At 40.2% G+C, this 21,385-nt stretch overlaps 1 protein-coding gene across 2 annotated transcripts in view; it reads right to left on the bottom strand.

Moving 5' to 3' along the window:
- Positions 1-13,995: 13,995 nt before the first annotated feature.
- Positions 13,996-21,385, bottom strand: part of ROPN1 (rhophilin associated tail protein 1) — a 32,690-nt gene continuing 25,300 nt past the window's right edge. For both annotated transcript variants that reach the window (XM_045851767.1, XM_045851768.1), the window contains 3 exons: positions 20,579-20,740; positions 14,859-15,034; positions 13,996-14,339 (listed from right to left, as the gene is read on the bottom strand). In XM_045851767.1, coding sequence (XP_045707723.1) covers positions 14,273-14,339; positions 14,859-15,034; positions 20,579-20,740 — 405 coding nt within the window. In that variant the 3' untranslated portion in view covers positions 13,996-14,272. The remainder of the gene's footprint in view (positions 14,340-14,858; positions 15,035-20,578; positions 20,741-21,385) is intronic.

Genomic DNA, 21,385 nt, shown 5'->3' on the forward strand with positions numbered 1-21,385 from the left:
GAGAGAGAAATATGAATGTCTGGTTGCCTCTCACACACCCTGCACTGGGGACCTGGCCCACAACTCAGGTATGTGCCCTGACTGGGGGTCAAACCGGTGACCCTTTAAAGGTTCGCAGGCTGGCACTCAATCCACTGAGCCACACCAGCCAGGGCTACAGATACACACTTCTGAATCATCTGTGATAACTGAAGCTGTAGGCTTCTGAGTTCACTTTCAGGTTACTCCCTCAAGAAAGCCTTTCCTTCCACCTCTCTATCCCACTTCTACAAACCTAGTCATGTGCCCAATACTAGGATGTTATAGCATCACTTTTCACTTATGTGATTTGTTGTTTGATTTCTGTCTTCCCAAGTAGAATTTAGTCTCTGTAAAAGCAGGGATCTTACTATAGTATCACAATACATAGCACAATGCCTTGTATGTAGTAGGAATTTTAAAATTGTTGAGTAAATAAATGAACCAACCAATGTTTGGACTGCTTTGATACATTGGGACTGATGGCCACTTGAATGCTCTGAGACTCAGGATTATCCAGAACTCACCCCTTTGAGCCTGATGTAGAAATTTAGGTCCTTCTAGGATCATGGTTAATGACTGCTTGGTTGAGGCAGGGCTTTATAATTTAGTGTATTAGACCAATGACTTTCCATTTGGCTCACCTCAGAGGTGTGATAGGCTCTGTTCATATTTAACTATGTTACAATTTATAAGAAACAACTAAAGTTGCAAAGCGTATGAAAATCTAAACTAAAAACACAGTTAAAATTTATAGCTAGGATACAAGATTCAATAAGTAAGAAGCTGGGGGATCCAAGATGGTGGCAGAGTAGTGGGCAGCTCTGTTCATCTGCTCTCAGACACGGACCAGATTTGAAGTCACATCTCATAGTTTTGAGCGTGTGAAAGTGTCTGTGAGTGAGAGCTTACACGGAGGAGAGCGGGGAGTGTGCAGGAGTATGCAGAGAACTGTTCGCTGGCAGGGCACCTGGAGCCAACTGCCAGGACTTTCCAGGTACCTGCCACCGCTGGCCAGTCCAGCACTGCTGGCTGCATAGTCTGAGTGGCTGAAGATCCATGCAGGACCCTCAAGCTACTGGGGCTGTGAGAAAAGGCCTTCAGAAACTGCAGACTTCAGAAACAGCACAGTAGGAACAGGCTGAAAACTTCTGGAACGAGCAGGGACAGCACGCTGCCGGCAGCGCCTTGTGTTATAGCAGAGCTGAAGGGATCTTCCCAATGCCATCCGGGGAAGGTTCAGAGAGAAACTTTATCTAATGTTGTTAGAGGCCCCATAAGAAGATGGCCAGCCCTGACCAGGAGATACTGTGATTTGGGGGAAAAGGGAGCTCGTGGAAAACAGGACCCCCAGGGATCCACACTATTTTGTGGGGGCCATAGAGACGGTCTTCTAAAAGGGTAGCTGAGACATACCCAAGGCTTGTCAGGGACCTGGACACGCAGGCCAATGTACAAGGTCAGGCAAGATGCAGCAGCTTTGCTAATCAAAATATCAGAGGCAGAGAAAACACTAAAAGGGAGGACCTGACCTGACAGTTAACAAGCAGAGGGCAGAGCAGAGTGGAGAATTCAGGTCAAACCTCCTGTGAGAGAGCAGCAGGCTCAAGTGTGGAAGGAGCTGAATGCCTGAGATTTGCTTCAGTCAACCAGAGTCTTTCACAGACAGGCCAACCCAACCCCCACCTGGGGGATTACAGGCTCAGCAGAGTGGCAAGGCCAGGCCCAGGAGTTTCCTATTTCCTAAGAAGAAAGAAGAAAAACGCCCTGCACCAGACACTACTGTGCTACACAGCTCCACGGGCCCCAGTTTACTAAAGCAGGACAGAGAAAATAGAGACAGGTACAAGGAGACACTAGATTCTCTCCTGCAAAGCTGTTTAACATTCATTTCACTCCAAGTTTGGGCATAATAAGGTACCAGGTATTATAGTTTATTTCAAATCTCACATATTGCTCTTTTCTTCTCTTCCTCCATATTACCTCCTTCCTCTTCCTTTGTTTTAAATTCTATTTTCTCTCTTGCTATGACTTGTTACTGTTCTCCACCCTCCATTCTTTCAAAACCATTTGTGATTGTCATTAGTCAGCTCACATTCCTTCTCCTGTTCCTAAAACACCCTTATTCTCTCTTCACCCTTATCAATCTTTGTCCATAGGTAGTGGATAAAATGGTTGTTGTTACAATTCTTCAATCTTATTTCTACATAGTGACTATCTTTGTGTTTCAAATCTCAGATTTTACTGTTCCCCTCTCCTACAACATTCTGCCTTCCTTCTGCCCTTCCTTTTTTTTTTATTTTAAACATTAATTATTCCGTCTTAGCCAGGTTTCACCCCACACTCTTAGTATTCCTTCTCCCTCTCTCCTTTCAAAATAAATTCTCTTTCCTCTAGATATCTCTTAGCTCTTCTTTCTTTCATTGTGCTCTTATTCTCATTCTACCTATATAAATCTTAGCTCATTGGTTATTGATATCTCTGTGGTGGAGATTTTTCTGCAATTAGGGATATATATATAAAATATATTTTTATATATAAAAATTATGGGATTGTCTGTTTTATCTCTCACTAAATATAGACATATATATATTTACTTTTTCTTTAAAATTTGATTTTATTCTAATACTATATGCTTCTCCTCTCTCTTACTTCATTCCACCTTTCCTTCCCCTTTCTTTAAGTTATGAAGTAAATTTTATTTTTTTCCCACTTTGCCTTACCTCTATCCCCTACTCTTATTATTTACCCTTCCTCTACCCTGGCAAAATCTCTTATTTTTCAGTTAGTCATCTCATATTTGTTTTTCATTTCTTATAATAGTCTCAATCTCTTTAAACCTTTATTAATATTGGCACACTGGCTGTTGACAGTATAATTGTGGGTGGGGGATATCTTGGTGGGTGTGGGTCAGATTCCTGGGCTGTTTGGTTTTTGTCCTGACAGCACCTGTACAACAGTGTACAAGACATGGAGGGTGGAGTGACTCAGTCAGTCAGCCAGAGGGAAGAACCCCCCCAAAAAATGACTCAACAACAACCAAAACCCAATTGCAGTCACGTAAAAGGCATAAAGAGCGGTGCAAGAGCATCAAGCACAGGTGATCAAGGAGATTGCACCACTGAGTCCCACAGGTCTCCTACCACAGAAGACCACACCACAAAGACAGGGAGTCAGAGTAGATAAATCTAACTAGAAGAGTTATCCAAATTGTGGAAACAAAGAAACAACCCTAAATCAAAAGGAAGAATCCCCAGAAAGATTGCTAAATGAAATCGAGACAACCAAACTACCAGACATTGAACTCAAAATAATGGTTATAAAGATGCTCACAGAGCTCAGTGAGAACTTCAGAGAACTCCAAGGAAGCTTCAAGGAACTTACTGCAAACTACACCAGCATGACAAAGGATATAGAAGCCTATCAATAAGAGACAAGAGGAAATAAAAAATATAATATCTGAAATGAAGAACACAGTAGAAGGAATTAAAAACAGGTTAATGAGGCAGAGGACTGAATCAGTGAGCTGGAAGACAAGTTAGAAAAAAAATTCCCAGATGGAAAATTCAAAAGTAAGGGAGCTATAGGACATGAAATGTAAAAATATCCATATAATAGGGTTACCAGAAGGGGAAGATGAGGATCAAAGGATACAAAACCTGTTTGAAAAAATAATGATAGAAAATTCTCTAACTTGATAAGAGAAAAAGTCACACAAGTCCAGGAAGCATAGAGGGTACCAATTAAAATGAACCCAAAGCAGCGCACTCCAAGGCACATCATAATAAAAATAGCAAAATTAAAAAACAAAGAATATGACTTCTGGCCAAGATGAAAGCATATGTTGAAACACTTCAGTTCTTCACACAACCAAAAGAAGGATAACAACAAATTTAAATACAAAAACCCACCAGAACTGCCAGAAAATCAAACTGCATGGAAGTCCAACAACCAAGGAGTTAAAGAAGAAACATTGATCCAGACTGGTAGGAGGAGAGGAGATGGGAAGCTGGGGTGGAGAGGACTCACGGCAAGGCAGGGAGCAGGCAGGGGAGGCAGCAGCTGGTGGACAGGACTTCACATATGTATGTGTGGATAAACCAGGAGGAACAACTGAGGAGTGTCAAACTGCACAACCCAGGGTTCCAGCATAGGGAAATAAAACCTCAAAACCTCTGGCTATAAAAACCTGTGGGGGTTGTGGTGGCAGGAGAAACTCCCAGCCTAAAAAAAAAGAGTCTGTTGGAGAGGCCCACAGGATCCTAGAACATACACAAGTCCTCCCATGTGGGAATAAGCACCAGAAGGGCCAAATTTGCTTGTGGGAAGCACAGGAAGAGAAGGAAAGTGGGGAGACAGCCAAGCAAGCGTTGTTCCTTCTCTGACCCCACCTATACATAAAGCACCACAACACAGTGAAGTGGATGGCGAATACCTAAGGCTCTACCCCTTACAACATAACAGGTGCACTAAGACAAAGAAATGAGTCAAATAAATATGAGATCAAAATTCCAGAAAAAGACCTAAGCAATGAGGAGATAGACAACTACCTGATGCAGAGTTCAAAACACTGGTAATCAGGATGCTCACAGAAATGACTGAGTTCAGTTGCAAAATGAAGAAATGAAGGCTACACAAAGTAAAATTTAAGAAAATCTATAGGGAACCAACAATGACAGGAAAAAAAAACAGGACTCAAATCAGTGATTTGGAACAAAAGGAAGAAATAAACATTCAACTAGAACAGAATAAAGGAACAAGAATCTATAAAAATGAAGAGAGACTATAAGAACCTCTAGGGTAACTTCAAATATTCCAACATCCAAATTGTAGAAGTCCCAGGAGAAGAAGAGGAAGAGCAAGAGATTGAAAACTTATTTGAACAAATAACAAAAGAAAACTTCCACCATTCTGGTGAAGGAACTAGATATGCATGTTCAGGATGCTCAGAGAATCCCAAAAAAGATGGATCTAAGAAGAAACACAGGAAGACACATCATAATTAAGTTACCCAAGATTAAAGATAAAGAGGGAATATTAAAAGCAGGAGGAGGAAAGGGGAGAATTACCTACAAAGGAGTTCCCATAAGGCTATCAGCTGATTTCTCAAAAGAAATCTTGCAGGCAAGAAGGGGCTAGAAAGAAGTATTCCAAGTCATGAAATGCAAGGGCCTACATCCAAGATTACTCTATCCAGCAAAGCTTTCATTTAGAATGGGAGGGCAGAGAAAGTGTTTCCCAGATAAGGTCAAGTTCAAGGAGTTCATCTTCACCAATCCCTTATTATATGAAATGTCAAAGGGACTTATCTAAAAAAGGATAAGATCAAAACTATGAATAGTAAAATGACAACAAACTCACAATGCTTAGCAACTGAGCCTAAAAAAACCTCCCAAAACTAAGCAAACAACTAAAACAAGAAGAGAACCACAGAATTAGAGATCACATTGAGGGTTATCAGAGGAGAGGGAAGGGAACAAATGGAGGAAAAAGATACAGGGAATAAGAAGCATAATTTGTAGGCACAAAATAGAGAGGGGGGATTAAGAATAGTATTGGAAATGGAGAAGCCAAAGAACTTAGATGTACAACATATGGACATAAACTAAGCAGGGGTGGGAATGCTGGAGGGTAGGGAGGTGCAGGATGGAAGGGGATAAAGGAGAGACAAACTGGGACACCTGTAATAATAATAATAAAATATATCTTAAAAATGAAGTATCTGTTGGACATGTTAAAAAACAAACAAAATAAAACAAAGACAAAGAGAGAATCTTAAAGGCAGCAAGCAAAGAACAGATAGTAACATAGAAAGGAGCTCTGATAAGGCTAGCAACAGACTTCTCAACAGAAACACCACAAGCCAGAAAGGAATGACAGGAAATATTCCAATTAATGAAAAGCAAAGGCCTGCAACCAAGACTACTCTACCCAACAAAACCCTCATTTAAAATGGAAGGGGAAATAAAGAGTTTCCCAGCTAAAAGAAGACTAAAAGAATGCACCTCCACCAAAACAGGATTGCAAGACATGCTAAAGGGACTAATTTAAGAGGATGAGGAAAAAGTGAGAAACAGAGGAACACAGGTACAAAGGGGGAAAATGGCAATGAATAAGTACCTATCAATAATAACCTTAAATGTAAATGAATTAAATGGTCCAATCAAAAGACAAAGGGTAGCTGAATGGATAAGAAAACATGAGCTGCACATGTACTGCCTACAAGAGACCCACCTCAGAACAAAAGACCTACATGGACTGAAAGGGAAGGATTGGAAAAAAAAATATTCCAAGCAAATGGACAGTGGGAAAAAAACTGTTGTATCAATACTTACATCAGACAAAATAAATTTCAAGAGAAAGGCCATAAAAAGAGACAAACAAGGTCACTTCGTAACACTGAAGGGAAAAATTCATCAAGAAGACATACATATTATAAACATACATTCAGCCAACATAGGAATACTTAAATATATAAGGAAAATCTTAGAGGACTTCAAGAAATATATAGATAGCAACACACTTATATTAGGGGATTTTAACACTGAACTGTCAAAAATGGATAGACCTTCCAAACAAAGAATCAACAAGGATATTTTGGCACTGAATGACACTCCAGATCAAGTGGACTTAACTGATATATAGAGAAGCCTTTCACCCCAAAGAAGCAAAATATACATTCTTTTCAAATCCACATGGGACATTTTCAAAGACAGACCACATAGTAGGACACAAAACAAGCCTCAACAAATTCAAGAAAATTGAAATCATATCAAGCATTTTCTCAGATCACAATGGCTTAAAACTAGAAGATAACTTAAAGGAAAAAATTCAAAAATAGTAAAATTCATGGAGATGGAATTACATGTCATTAAACAATGAATGGGTTAACAGCAAGATCAAGGAAGAAATAAAAAAACTCTGGAAACAAATGAAAATGAACATACAACAGCCCCAAACCTATGGGACACAGCAAAGACAGTCCTGAGGGGGAAGTTCATAGCAATACAGGCCTACCTAAAAAAGATGGAAACATTTCAAATAAACAACCTAAACCTACATCCTAAGAACTGGAAGAACACCAACAAACAAAGCTCAAAGTGCACAGAAGGAAGGAAATAAGACTAGAGCAGAATTAAATGACATAGAGACTAAAAGAACAATTCTAAGGATCAGTAAATCCAGTAGCTTGTTCTTTGAAAAAATAAACAAAACTGACAAGCCTTTAAGGGGACTCATCAAGAAAAAAAAAAGAGAGGACCCACATAAGTAAATTAAGAAGTGAAAGAAGAGAAATTACAACCAATACCACAGAAATACAGAGAATTATATGAAATTACTACAAACAACTATATGCCAAGAAATTTGCAAACCTGGGTGAAAAGGACAAATTTCTACAAACATATAATCTTCCAAAACTGAATCAGGAAGAAGCAGAAAACCTGAATACACCAATAACAGCTGGTGAAATTGAAGCAGTAATGAAAAAACTCCCAGCACACAAAAGCCCTGGACTGGACAACTTCACAGGAGAATTTTACAAAACATTTAGGGAAGAGCTAACCCCCTGTCCTACTCAACCTATTCAAAAAAAATCCAAGAAGAGGAAAGACTCTCGAACTCTTTTTATGAGGCCCATATCGTCCTAATTCCAAAACCAGATAAAGACACAACAAAGAAAGAAAACTACAGGCCAATATTGCTGACGAACATAGATGCTAAAATCCTCAACAAAATATTGACAAACCACATTCACCAATACATTAAAAAGATCATACATCATGATCAAGTAGGATTCATCCCAGGGATTCAGGAATGGTACAAAATACAGAAATCAATACACATACTACATTACATAAACAAAACAAAAGACAAAAATCACACTATCATATCAATAGATGCTGAAAAAGCATTTGATAAAGTACAGCACCCATTTATGATAAAAACACTCAGCAAAGTAGGAGCAGAGGTTAGCATACCTCAACATAATAAAGGCCATATACAAGAAACCTACAGTGAACATCATCCTCAATGGGCAGAAACTGAAAGCTTTCCCACTAAGATCATAAAAAAGACAAAGTTGTTCACTTTTGCCACTTCCATTCAACATTGTATTGGAAGTTCTAGCCACAGTGATCAGGCAAGAAAAAGAAATATAAGGCATCCAAATTGGAAAGGTGGAAGTAAAACTGTCACTGTTTGCAGATGATATGATAGTGTACATAGATAACCCTATGGACTCCACCAAAATAGTACTTGACCTAATATGTGAATTTGGTAAATGGTGGGATACAAAGTAAATATTCAGAAATCAAAGGCATTTTTTTTGTACACCAACAATGAAATACAAAAAACAGAAATTGGGGGGGAAATCCCATTTACTATAGCAACAAGAAAAATAAATTACCTAGGAATAAACTTAACCAAAGAGGTAAAAGACCTGTACTCAGTAAACTACACAACACTGAAGAAAGAAATTAAGGAAGACACAAACAAATGGGAGCATATAGTATGTTTATGGCTTGGAAGAATTAACATCATTAACATGCCCATACTACCCAAAGCAATATATAGATTCAATGCAATCCCTATTAAAATACCAATGACATATTTCACAGGTATAGAACAAACATTTCAAAACTTTATATGGAACTATAAATGACCCCAAATACCCTCAGAAATTTTAAGAAAGAAGATCAAAGTAGGAGGGATCACAATACCTGACATCAAACTACACAAACTTTGATTACAAGACTGTAATCGAAACAGTCTGGTACTGGGATAAGAACAGACCCCTAGATCAATGGAAGAGAACAGAGAGCCCAGAAATAAATCCAGGTGCCTCTGATCAATTAATACTCAACAAAGGGGGCAGGAGAATAAAAGGTAGTTAAAATAGCCTCTTTAATAAATGTTGCTGGGAGATCTGGACAGCTGCACATAAAAAATGAAACTAGATCATCAACTTATGCCATATGCCAAAATAAACTCAAGATGGGTAAGAGACTTAAGCATAAATCATGACACCATAAGAGTCCTAGAGGAGAACATAGGCTAGAAAATTTCAGATATCCCACACAGCAATATTTTCACCAATATGTCCTCTAGAGCAAGGGATATAAAGGAAAGAATAAATATGATTTACAAGCTTCTGCATGGGTAAAGAAAACATCAGCAAAATAAAAGGCAAACAACTATAGGGAAAATATATTTGCCAATGATAGCTCAGACAACAGTTTGAACTCCAAAATATATGAAGACTCCACATCTAAAGACAAACAATCCAATTAAAAAACAGGCAATGGACCTGAGCAGACACTTCTCCAAGGAGGACACACAGAGGGCCCATAGGCATATAAAAGGGTATACAACATCACTAGCCATCAGAGAGATGCAAATTAAAACCACAATGAGATATCACTTCACACTGGTGAGAATGGCCATCATTAATAAAATCAACAAACAACAAGTGCTGGCGAGGTTATGGAGAAAAGGAAACCCTCATGCACTGTTGGTGGGAATAAAGACTGGTGCAGCCACTGTGGGAAACAGTATGGAATTTCCTCAAAAAACTAAAGATGGAACTGCCTTTTGACTAGTGGTTCCACTGATGAGATTATACCCTAAGACTCCTGAAACACCAAAAGAACCTATGCACCCCAGTGCTCATAGCAGCGTTATTTACAATAGCCAAGTGCCGGAGACAGCCTAAGTGCCCATCAGTAAGTGAGTGGATCAAAAAACTGGTACATTTACACAATGGAATACTATGCAGCAGAAAGAAGGAAGGAAGTCCTACTATTTGCAACAGCATGGGTGAAATTAGAGAATATTATGCAAAGTAAAATAAGCCAGGCAGTGAAAGACAAATACCATATTATTTCACCTATACATGGAACCTAATCAACAAATGAGCTAAAAAGAATCAAAGACATGGAAATACAGAACAAACTGACAGTGAGGGGGGAGGGAGATAGTTGGGGAAAGAAGGGGAGCATGTACAAAGGGCTCATGAACAAGCACAATGGGGTATGGATTGTCTTTGGCAACAGAGGTTGGACAGGGTGGGGAGAGCAATGGGGGGAAATGGGGACAACGGTCACTGAACAACAATAAAAAAATAAATTAAAAAAGTAAGAAGCTGTAGACTGGATAATAAATTAAATGTTGGGAGCATGAGCTCAGATCTGTTTGGAAAGATATACTGCCCTGTTGCTTTTCTTCAACCCATTTGGTATATTCCAGAATTATTTCTAACCCAATGGCTCTTAAACCTCTTGAGATCATATACAATTTTGAGAACTTGCTAAAAAGTTTTGTATTTTTCTCAGACAAATGCTAGTGTGCACATTTCTGAAACATATATGTGCACATATATGTATATGTTGGGAATCACCTTGCCTGGTTTCAGAAACTGTAACCCCCCCCATGGCTAAGGCTGAGTGAGTGACCTTGGGACCATAAGCCACTAAGGAGACAAAGCTTATCTCCCTAGCAGGGATGCTGTCTCTGCCCCCTTTACTTCACCCTGCCTAGTCCCCAGTGCATGACCAGTTAGCCAATGACAGGTAAGATTCCTCAAGGGAGGGATGACCTAAGACAGGCACAATCATGGGGGGCTCCCAGGGAAGGACTTGGGGGGCTATAGCAAAAATGGGTGATGGACCATCACTCCTTGGCTTTGACAGAGCCTGAGTCCTCCATTCTGTCTGCAAGAAGTCTCCTAATCTCTTGGCTGCCTGACTTAAGCCTGAAACAATGACAGAGGGCGGTACAGCCCTGTGCTGGAAAAGCAGGTTCCCTCGGGCAATCAGGACTAAGAAAGGGTACATAAAATCCTGTGAAACCTGCTTTGCTAAGAATGCTCTCAATTTTCTGATAAAGGTCCAAGCAAGAAATAAGTTTGTTTCCCAATGTTTTGTAACCCTTTAGCTGACAGACTCTGACTCAGAATAAGCCCTCTACAGTTCTTTGTATGCTACTGTTTGATCCTTACTGCCTGGCAATGATTAATAAGCTTTACCTGTATTCCTGTGCAAACTGAACCCAATAAAAGCCCATTGAAGAAAAGGCTCTTGGCCCTTCTCCTTTGAGAGATCAGCCACCTTTCCTCCCCAAGCAGATCATGTCTTGATAGACTTATTCTCCTCCATGGCAGCTGGGGCAGCCCTGCGGGCGGAGCACCCCCCACCGCATGTATATACATATATATTTATTTATCAGAAGCATTCAGGAGCCTCTCCAATGATTTGGAGTTAATCCCATTTTTACCTAATTCAAAATCAGCTTTCCTCATTTGAGTGTCTAGTTCCTTCTGTGGCAGGGCTCCGGTGATCTTGGAAGTTGTTGGTTAACTGGGGATAGTGAGGTGCCTGAGTGCATAGCATCAAGGAGAGAAAAGACATGGAGCACACAGAACATGGAGTTGAGCCATAATCTTTGCATTTCCCACTGAAGCTTTCAATGTACCTGCAGCCTTCACTTTAATCAAGTAAGTTTCATTTAGAAAAGAAAGAGCCTACTTTTTTCCTTATAAAATCCTGATTTTATTACTTTTTGAATATTTTTCTTTTTAAAGGAGGAATACAAACCATATATTACAGGGGCCTCAGACTGACAGCTTAACTTGAATCACACTAGGATTCAGGTATTTCCGGTCATAGTACGAAGGCCAGCGGGATGGGTCTGACAAGGGTCTGTTTGGCGGCAAGGACTAAGAGAGCCCATTTGGAATGATCTCATCACAAGGAAAAAGGAGTTGGTTTGGGCAATGTGCCAGATTTAAGGGTCAAATGTGATTTTAATACAGTACGGTATCAGCCAATCATTGCCTTGTCACCCCTAGGGCTTGTGCCTGACCCACGTTGAGAGATGATAGTGATTAGTATGCTAAAAATTTGATTCACTAAAATCTCTGTAAGGCATTGCAGCAGATTTTGGTGGTGCCCCAATCCATATACTTATTGTGAACACCTATGACTTCCTACCTGAGCACTTTTTTCAGGAGCAAAGGAAGCAAGCTCAGGCCATGAATTGGGCAAGCTAGAAATGCCAGAAAGTTAATACCCCTGGAAGTAGCTCTCAGTCAATGACAGAACAGAATTTGGTGAGGAATCAGCCCTTAGCAGATGATGAATAGCTCCCTCATCCCTTAAGGTGGGATACTTCTGAGGCATGTTCTACACTGTCTCCCAAAGTCCCGCAGAAGGGTTGGACTCAAGGATAGCTGGCTTGATAACACACCCTCTGTTAGCTTTCTTACTTCCTTTCCACTGTTCCTGGGATTGCCTCCCAAATACTAAACTGCTCACACTTACATCCTTGTTTCACAGGCTGTTTCTGGGGGGAAGCTCAATACTAAGACAGGCATTGAGTATACAAAGCAGCCCAAGTTTGGAGTCAGGCAACCCTGAATTCAAATTCCTTCTCACCAGTGGCAGTGAACAACTTAATTTCTTTAAGACTGTTTCATCTATGAAACAGAGATCATAGTATTGACTTCACCAGGACAGTTTATTAAAAAGATGTTGAGAATGTATGTGAAGTATTGTGCACTGTGGCTTGTACATAGTAGGTGCTTAATAAATGCTGACTATTATCAATTACATATTTATAACATTGTTAATATAGCATAGTGCAGGTTGAAGGCAAAGCTGTTTTCCACACTTGGGGTGACTGCTGAAAGATGTGCTGTAGAGAGGTTGTGTGTCTGATGAGAATATGGAGTTTAGTCATGTAAATGACTTAAGAGGAAACACTGCCACAAAAACATTGCTTTTATTATGTTTATGAACTTAATTTGCTTTCTTAGGGACTTTCATATTGGGGTTGTTCCCTTTGCTCCCCTTCACTCCCCACTCCTAGGCAAGATCATATTTAAATTCTCTGATCACAGTGACAGAGAATTTCTTTCAGCCACACTGAAGCAGGCTGAAGGATTTCACTCATTCTCTCATCCCAATTAATTAGACTGCCAGGTTCACTGGTAGTATTTCAGGATTTTCAAACTGCCTAAGATCCCAGGGTGGGATGTAAATGATGGGCCACTTTGGCTAAGACGGCAGATAGCAGAGGCGATCAGTTGTTGCCATGCCCTCACAGGTGCAGCCAGATGACCATGGTTGTAGAATATGTTTCAGCTCTTTTCATTGTTTTCCTCTAGCTCAAAATCAAGGGCCTATGGTGATATCCTATCAAAATCTTCTTCTACTTATTTAGACACCAACAGACAAATTTCTCTCCCATTCAGTAGAGGGATATACGCATAAAAATGTAAGATAACATGATTTTTATACAAAAATAACTTTTAAGAGGGGATAGTATTACAGATAGAAGGGACCCAGCAACCTTGGCACACTTGGCCTTAAGAACAATAGCCTCAAGGCCTGTGAATCTCATTTGTCTCATGAGAGAAAGAAAAATCTTTCTGTGACTTTGTCAGCTGGTCTTAAGCTCATGCAGGAGATTTTCCCAAGAGGGTCCCATTTTGTGTGTCTATGGTGTCTGAAAAATCTGTTGATATTAACACTTTAATACCGGTCTCTGAGACACTTCATTAGTACCCCTCAGGGCCATTTGCATTAAAGTGATTTAAGTTTATGTCTTAGTGTTAAATTGTGAGCTCCTTGAGGGCAGAATTCAGATATGATTTATTTGTGTGTGCCCAGAAGCCAGTATAGATTCTGCATAGGGTTGCCAGGTTTAGGGGGTGGAGGGGAAGGAAATATTGTTTATCCAAAATTCAGATTTAACTGGCATCCTGTATTTTATCTGGCAATGCTATCCCTGGCATACAGCCCATCTCAGTAAATATTGGTGAGTGAGTGAAGGAACGAATGATTAGAATTGTACCAACAAATGGAAAAATAAACTGGTAAAAATACGGATTGACCATGTAAAAGATACTCACCTAAGTTGTGTCTAACCATAACAAAACATCATAACTGTGTCTGGTTAACATTCTACCTTTGAAAATCTGACAGTCTGGTTTTGACTTGAGAGGCATTTTCTATCCATGCCTCTCAGTCACTTGCACTTAGTGTCCGTGTGGGAAGAATACTAATCTTCTATTAAGGCGTTTTGTTCCAATAATTTTACATTTTAATTCCACACATCCCTGATTTCGTGTCTGCCTAACTGTTTATTAGTGCGTACCAGTTGTACAAGAAAATGGACAGTGGATGGTGTATGGGGTTCAGTTATTCTGAAGCACAACCATCTCTGTATCTTCCTCTAAAATTCCAAAAATGTGCATTCACTCCAGCCGAACCCTGGGGTTTTGGGTAAAGTCATTCACTTTGATTAAGCCATCAGGACCAATTCTGTTTGGGAGAGATATATGTGTGGAGTTAGTTCCTTTAACAATTATTCTTAAGAAAGACTTTGTAAACTCTCTGGGTGAATTCTGCTGCAGCTCCCGCCCTCATTACTCACTTTTTCTCTGAACTCTTGACTGTATGCTCCTCCTCCTCCACTCCTCCCCCACTGATGCAACCTGAACACAAGCCAGCATCACCAGGAGGGCTTGCTAAGACACAGATGCTTGGGCCCTTGCCTCCCAAGTTACTAATTAGGCAGGTAAAGGGTGCAGCCTGAGGAACTGCATTTCTAACAGGTTTCCCGGTGATGCCCTGCTGCTGGTCTTCCAAACAAACAGAATTACTGTCCTATACCTTTCCTTCCTTTCCTTTTCTCCTGCTCTTTTGGATCCTTATCTCTTGCTCTCCATAATATTTCTCTGTTCTCAGAGCGGTATAATACAGTAACCTTAGTTTGCTTTGGCTTGCTAGATTTATTTTCCTCCTTTTTTTTTCCCCTTCACTTGGTAAACATTTACTTACACTTCCTGTTCGATGTAGGCCAGCATTCGGCTGACGTGTGATGCGGAGATCTCCCCGTCCACTTCAGCAATGTATGTGTAGAGAAACTGGAAGGTGCTGAAAGGGATCCGGGCAGGTCCACTATCATGGTCAGATGATAAAACTTCACATGCTATCTTGAGAGTTTTGGAAATGGTCTATAAAGCCATAAGATTAAATTAGGAAAGAGTCACTATTCCAGGCTAGAATCCTAAGACCAGTTTAGATATGAGAAAGAAAACAAAAAAATTGCTCTCATAAAATGAAGTGGAAATAGTATAATATTCTGGCAAGTTTTAATTTTTTGTACCCAAATGTTATTTAATTCAATCAGATAATTTTGGTCTACCCAGTGTCGTCTTCTTCTTTTTTTTTTTTTCCTTTTCTTTCTTTGTTGGAGGGATACTGTTAAGGAATTAAATTTAGAAACTTCTCAGTGTTGGGAACAAGGAAATTAAGAACTAAATTTAACCTTAATAGACAAGAACCATATTATAGCTAAAAAGAAATGATAAAAGAGCCAGAGTGCAGTTAAGCAAACATCCTGTGTCTAGCAGATGCTCTCCCCTGGGTAGGCTAGATAAGCAATGCTTTGTAGTTTTAATCAGAAAATAAGATCCTAGCTAGCTAGAGCCAGGAGATTACTAGGTTAATGAACAAACATCCTGCCTTCCCGCCTTATGAAAGAATGCTTGGTTTGAAATTCCCGCACGCGGTCTTTGTAAGCGAATTGCTAACTGCCACGTCTGCTTCTGTATAACGCTTGCTTGCCCGCCCCTATATAAGAACGTAGTTGTAAGTGCTCGGCGCGGCTCTCGTTTGCAGCTCCTTGTGGGCACTGTGTCGCTGGACACTTTGAGAGTTCGCCCCTGCCCAGGTTAAACTTGGCCAATAAAGTAACATCTTTGATACCCTGAAAGTCTCCAATATTTGTTCTCACGTTTGCTGGATGCTACACTCAGTACTTTAAAATATTTATTATTTTAATCAGAACAAACTTACTTAACAAGAATTGGATTTGTATTCTACAAAATTAAAATGATTTATTATTCGTATTGTCCTCCTGTCTTATCTCCAAGAGGATGGAGTGTTAGTGTAACAAGATACTTGGGGCAAATGCCACTGGGGTGGGGGTTGGGGGGAGAGTAGGTGGAGGGTAATGCCCCTGGGGAGATAACAGTTACAGATTCAGGAAAAGTGACACTGAGCATCACAATGAGCCTAGTTCTTCTAAAACATGTGGATCTAAAAATAAAAAATAAAAGTAAAACATGTGGATCTATATAATCAGAACTACCCAGTCCATTATATGACACTGACCTTGTAGTTGCTGAGAAAAATTAGTAGACGATGAATACTAGAAGTTTTAATGGAATGGTTGCTACAGAAGCAAATACTCCTTACAATGAAACTTGAACATTAAAGTATCATGTTCAGAACTGAAGTTTTACTTATCTTTGTCTTTAAAGGAAAACTACACTTTGAATAGTAAAAGAGTTGTGAAATGATAGGATAAAGCAAAGAAACGATTCAAAGAAAGGATTGATTAGCTCCAAAGTGGCAAAGACAGGTCAGCATATATACCATGGTGTTTTATGAAAACAAATGACTTACAGCTTTCTCCTTACACACTCTGCAGGGATCAGTGAAAAGTTAGTCCTAAGTGGCGAACTGGGAGAAAGGAGCAGCAGCTGCTGAAACTCCCCAAATGGTTGGCCAGTGCTATTCTTTGCAGTTTCTGTTTGCTGTTGTGCTCTCTTCCTCTCCCTCAGTGTTATGAATGTCTACATGGTGTGTCTTTAACTGTGGTATGTGTTACCCAGGGATGTAAGTCTGTATGTGAAGTATATGAAGATGCTGAATCAACTTGACCCACCTTCCGAGGGACACAGTTTTACCTAATGGTAGATAATTTAGACATTTTTGCATTAATTAATTATAATTGATTTAATATTTAAATATTTTACATTTACAAACATTGCTATTTTATGAAATAGAATCTTCAATGTCTATGAGGTTTAAAATGATATACTACTTGATATGAAAGAAATTTTAGGTTTTCAGCAAGCCACTTTCTTTCACTTTTTCTCGCCTTTGGGAGTCCTCTCCTAGAAATTGCTGTGAAGCACTGACTGAGGCAGTGTGCCAGGCATTACCATGAAGGAGGTCGGGAGGCCAGGCATACAAGAAGCTGGGTAAGAGGCTGTCAGTGAGGATGGAGAACATGCATGTAAGATGAGGTCAGCATGACAATAGTTTTGGGTAGATTTGCAAGCATGTGTGAACTGACCTACTTAATTTCCATCCATAGTTCATTCTCTCTGCTTTTCTTAAAACAACAGCAAACCCTACTCCCATATGCCTTTGTCCTGTTGTCCTCTTCCTACAGTTTCATCCAAATTGAGATGCTGTTATGATATGAATTGTGTCTGCCCAAAGTTCATATGTTGAAGCCCCAACTCATATTTGGAGATAGAGCCTTTACAGAGTAATTTAAGTTAGAATGAAGTCATTAGAGTGGGCCTTAATCCAGTAAGTCTGGTCTCCTTATAAGAGGAAGAAATTGAGGGTGCAGGGGAGAGAGGGAGGAGGGGAAGGAGAGAGAGAAGATACATACATGTACACAGGAACAACCATGTAAAGAAAGAGGGAGGCATTGGCCATTTACAAACCAAAGGAGACTGTCCTCAGACACACCTTGATCTCGGATTTCCAGCCTCTAGAACTGTGAGGAAATAAGTTTTCATTGTAAGCCTTCCAGTCTGTAGTACTTTGTTATGGCAGCCCTAGCAAACTAGGACAGATGTTTTTTACCCCAAACATCTTTTACTGATCATTTAAACAACCTTCAAATTCTATTGCTTTCATAAGATTTTAAAATATTTTAAAAGATTTAATAAAATGATGAGTAGATAAAGAATTATCTTGCCGGGAGCTTTTTGGTAAACTTAAATAAATGTAAAGTAAACAGAAATCTGCATTCTGATGCACAAGATATTTTGGTCAGATAGGCATTCATTTCATAGAGAGAGCCTTTCAGCATCTTATGAGCCTCATTTTCAAACTTAGAGGTGAAAGGCTCAGGAAGTGAATTATTTGCTAATAAAATATGTCATTCTTTCCAGTGAACACAATTACAGATCTCTTTATATAATTGGTCTCAGTGGAACAGGAGGTCCTGAAGGCTATTCTAGAAGAAGGGTGTGCTGAAAGGGAAGAGATCATGGCTGGCTGGTGAGTTGGCAAAGAAAGGAAGGATTTCTGGGCTCGTCTCTAAAGATACATGGATTAACTAGAATGCAAACCCTCCTGTAGCTGGCAATATCCTGACCACTCCCACATTTAAGTTCCCTATAGTAATCTAACATGTAACAAATGGGTATAACAGTATCGGTTCCTGGATTCATACAGTACCCTTTATTTACAGACTAGACCTTTAGGCTGACTTCACTTCTGGACGTTCTTTTGACATAAAAATGATGAGGGGCAAAGTCATCCACCTCTGGACCTCTCAGAATTGGAGGGGATCCATTCTTATCCAGAGGGTGTCTCAGTGGAAACAGAGAAGGGGGAATAGAATTATAGAATGTTAGAGATGAAAGAACTTCATGGCACATCTAATTTGACCTCATCATTTGAGCAGGCAGGTAGAAATATACAACTCACTTTGTGGCTTCCCCTCCGGAATTTGGGAGGCAGCCACATCAAAGTAAACCTAGCAGCTGCACAGTGAGTTAAGCAGAGGGAGGGTTGGAGTGTGGCTTTCCAAAGTCACTCTCCGTTACTGTGAGGTATGTGGACAAGGAGAGGATGCAGACATCTCACAAGGTGGTTGAGGGTCTGTGAAGTGACCACTGAAACCAGGGAGCAGATGAGGGAAATCTGGAAGAGAGTCAAGGAGCCCTGAGTGCCAGCAACAATGAGCCAGTGGGGACTATTGTACCACAAGAAAAGAGAGACCAAAGACATAAGTTGAGAACAGCTAGTGACCACAAAGATGAGTACTTACTTCCAGGCAGATCAGAGGTACCAGAGAGGACCATGGGATGTGGGAAACCCTTCCCTTGGGTGTTCTAAGGTCCTAGAGTCACCCCTTTCCTAATATCCTAATACACTCAAATGCCATCTTTTTTTTTTTAGTCAATTGATTAAAATTTTTTTTCAATTATGGGCTGACATTCAATATTATATTAATTTCAGGTGTGCAACATAGTGGTTAGATATTTGTATAACTTATGGAGTGATCCCCTGATAAGTGCAACACCCCACCTGACACCATGCATAGTTATTACAATATTCTTGACTATATTCCCTGTGCTGAACTTTACAGCCCCGTGACTATTAACTGCCCATTTTCAGCTGCCATCTTAAAGAGAGGAGCAGTGAGGAGACACCTGAAAGACTGGACAATTTACCTTAAAGCTGTTTCAGTAATTGCATCAGACAAAAATTTTTGTATTGGGTTAAACCTACTTATTTTCTTACTCCACTCTTTGTGGGTGGGGTAGATCAGGAAAATCAGAATTAACTACAGATAAAATAAAAATAATTCCCCCCATCCTCCTGACATCTCTGAGTGTGGTACAAATGTGTGACCCTATAAGACTTGCGTTAAACTCTCTACTTTTTATTTTCCCTTCCGTGATTTTCCCCAATCCTTGGGGCTCTTTTCACAGAAGTGTGATGATGCTGAAGGGCAACTTACCTGCCCCTCTGCTGCACTTCCCTCTTCTCTCCAGAGGAGAGTGTTTATTTGTTATACAATGTTGCCATAAAGAACAGAGACAGAAAAACCAAAACAAAACAAAAAACCTCTCACAAATGGCCTCGTCTCTCCTGCTCTCTAAAGAAATGAATATGATAAAAGTTTCAGGGGAAACACATTTTCCCAGAAACAAAAAGCTCAAATGTGCATTTCAAGCATATTTGAAAAGAAAGAATAAGATTGTGATTAAATATCCTGAATGATTCAAACTATACCTTTTCATACCATTTGGTTTTGGCAGAGGCGATAATTTTTCCCATTAACTTTTAAACTTGTATGTATTTCAGGGAATTTTTAAAAACCATGTTTCTGATGATTTCTCATTTAAGTTACAGAAGTATCTTTTTCTTTAAAACAGTAAGATGAATTCCAACTGTAAACCCAGGCAGGTTTGGAAAAGGCATACGTCTGTGTGAGCGTACAGCTTCCACGATGACGTCATAACTGTACGTCTAGACACAGCCTTCTTCTTTCCGGCTCTCTTATCTCGGATGTTTTATCCAATTAGGCTTATCGAGTAGCTTTATATAAAGCAGCAACTCTTTTTTAAAATCCTCCCATTGGCGTATCTTCTAGGTACCTGGAACCCAGGTATAAGCAAATCTTATTCCACAGCTGGGTCTTGGTTATCTCAGGGAACATGAATGGAGGGCATAAAGTGGGGACGGAAATACATTTAAGTGCAATGATTGAAAATCATAAATAATCCAGAAGTCACATTTTAGTCAACCTCTCCCCAGAGCCTGATGGCAGCCTTTTCTCTTTCCTCCTAACTCTGGCTTCTGGCTGATGAGCTGAGAAACTAATTCAGACAGAAGGAGAAGGGGATAAGAAGAGGCACAGCCCTGGAGAGTTGACTGTGTACATAGGTGTACTGCCCTTCCAGGCCCAAAGAGAGACTTCCCCTTAAGGACAAAAAGCATTAAAGCTAACTTACAACACCAAGAGAGCTGCAAGCCAGGGCTAAAAACTTCAGCCACTCAATCTCCTCCGTGAAGCGGCCCACATTTATCACACTATTTAACAGCTCTGGTGGGAGACTCAGCACCTTCCACATCTGGGCCAGCTCATTGACATGGATAATCAGTCTGCCAGCAACCTGCAGGGTAGTAGACGGACACAAGACAGAGAATGAGTGACAGGATGAAAGCATGCCCTGAGCAATGCCTGCCCAGGAAAGGCCCAGTGTTCTCCCAGTATCTAGCAAGAGATGGGGTGTCAGGGGATAAAAGGGGGCTCTGATTGGCAGTTATCTTTGAAAGGGTAGAGAAATATTCAGCCAATGAAGAATATGCTAAGATATAACTTAATCACTTTAACTTCAGATGTCAGAATTATGAAAAAAATGTACATTTATACTATATTTTTTCTGGTGCTTTTATTATCTACTGCTTCATTCCTAGGTAGTTCCTATAAGGCAGATAGGGCAGCCTGAAATGAAACCAAGGGGCAGAGGACTGTTTGAGACCAAAATCAGTGGTGAAACTGGAACAAGGTATTAAATCTCTTGGCTCCAGACTCCATTCAGTTCCTTGTGCTAGACCTCACACGCACCCCTCACCCTTCCCCAGGAACAATGGGGTCTGGGCGCTTCATGTCACTTGGCCCCTGTTACCGTGGATTTCTGCCATGTCCACTGCTCAAGGTCCTGGGTGGTTAAGAGGAAAAGGGAACAAATGGCCAGCTGTTGGCCAACAATGTGGTAAGGGCACAGAAGCCCCATTGAAGCATTACTATACCTTCT

The sequence above is a fragment of the Phyllostomus hastatus genome, unplaced genomic scaffold (assembly GCF_019186645.2).
Source record: "Phyllostomus hastatus isolate PE091 unplaced genomic scaffold, TTU_PhHast_1.1 phas_contig_86, whole genome shotgun sequence".
NCBI classification, from domain to species: domain Eukaryota; kingdom Metazoa; phylum Chordata; class Mammalia; order Chiroptera; family Phyllostomidae; genus Phyllostomus; species Phyllostomus hastatus.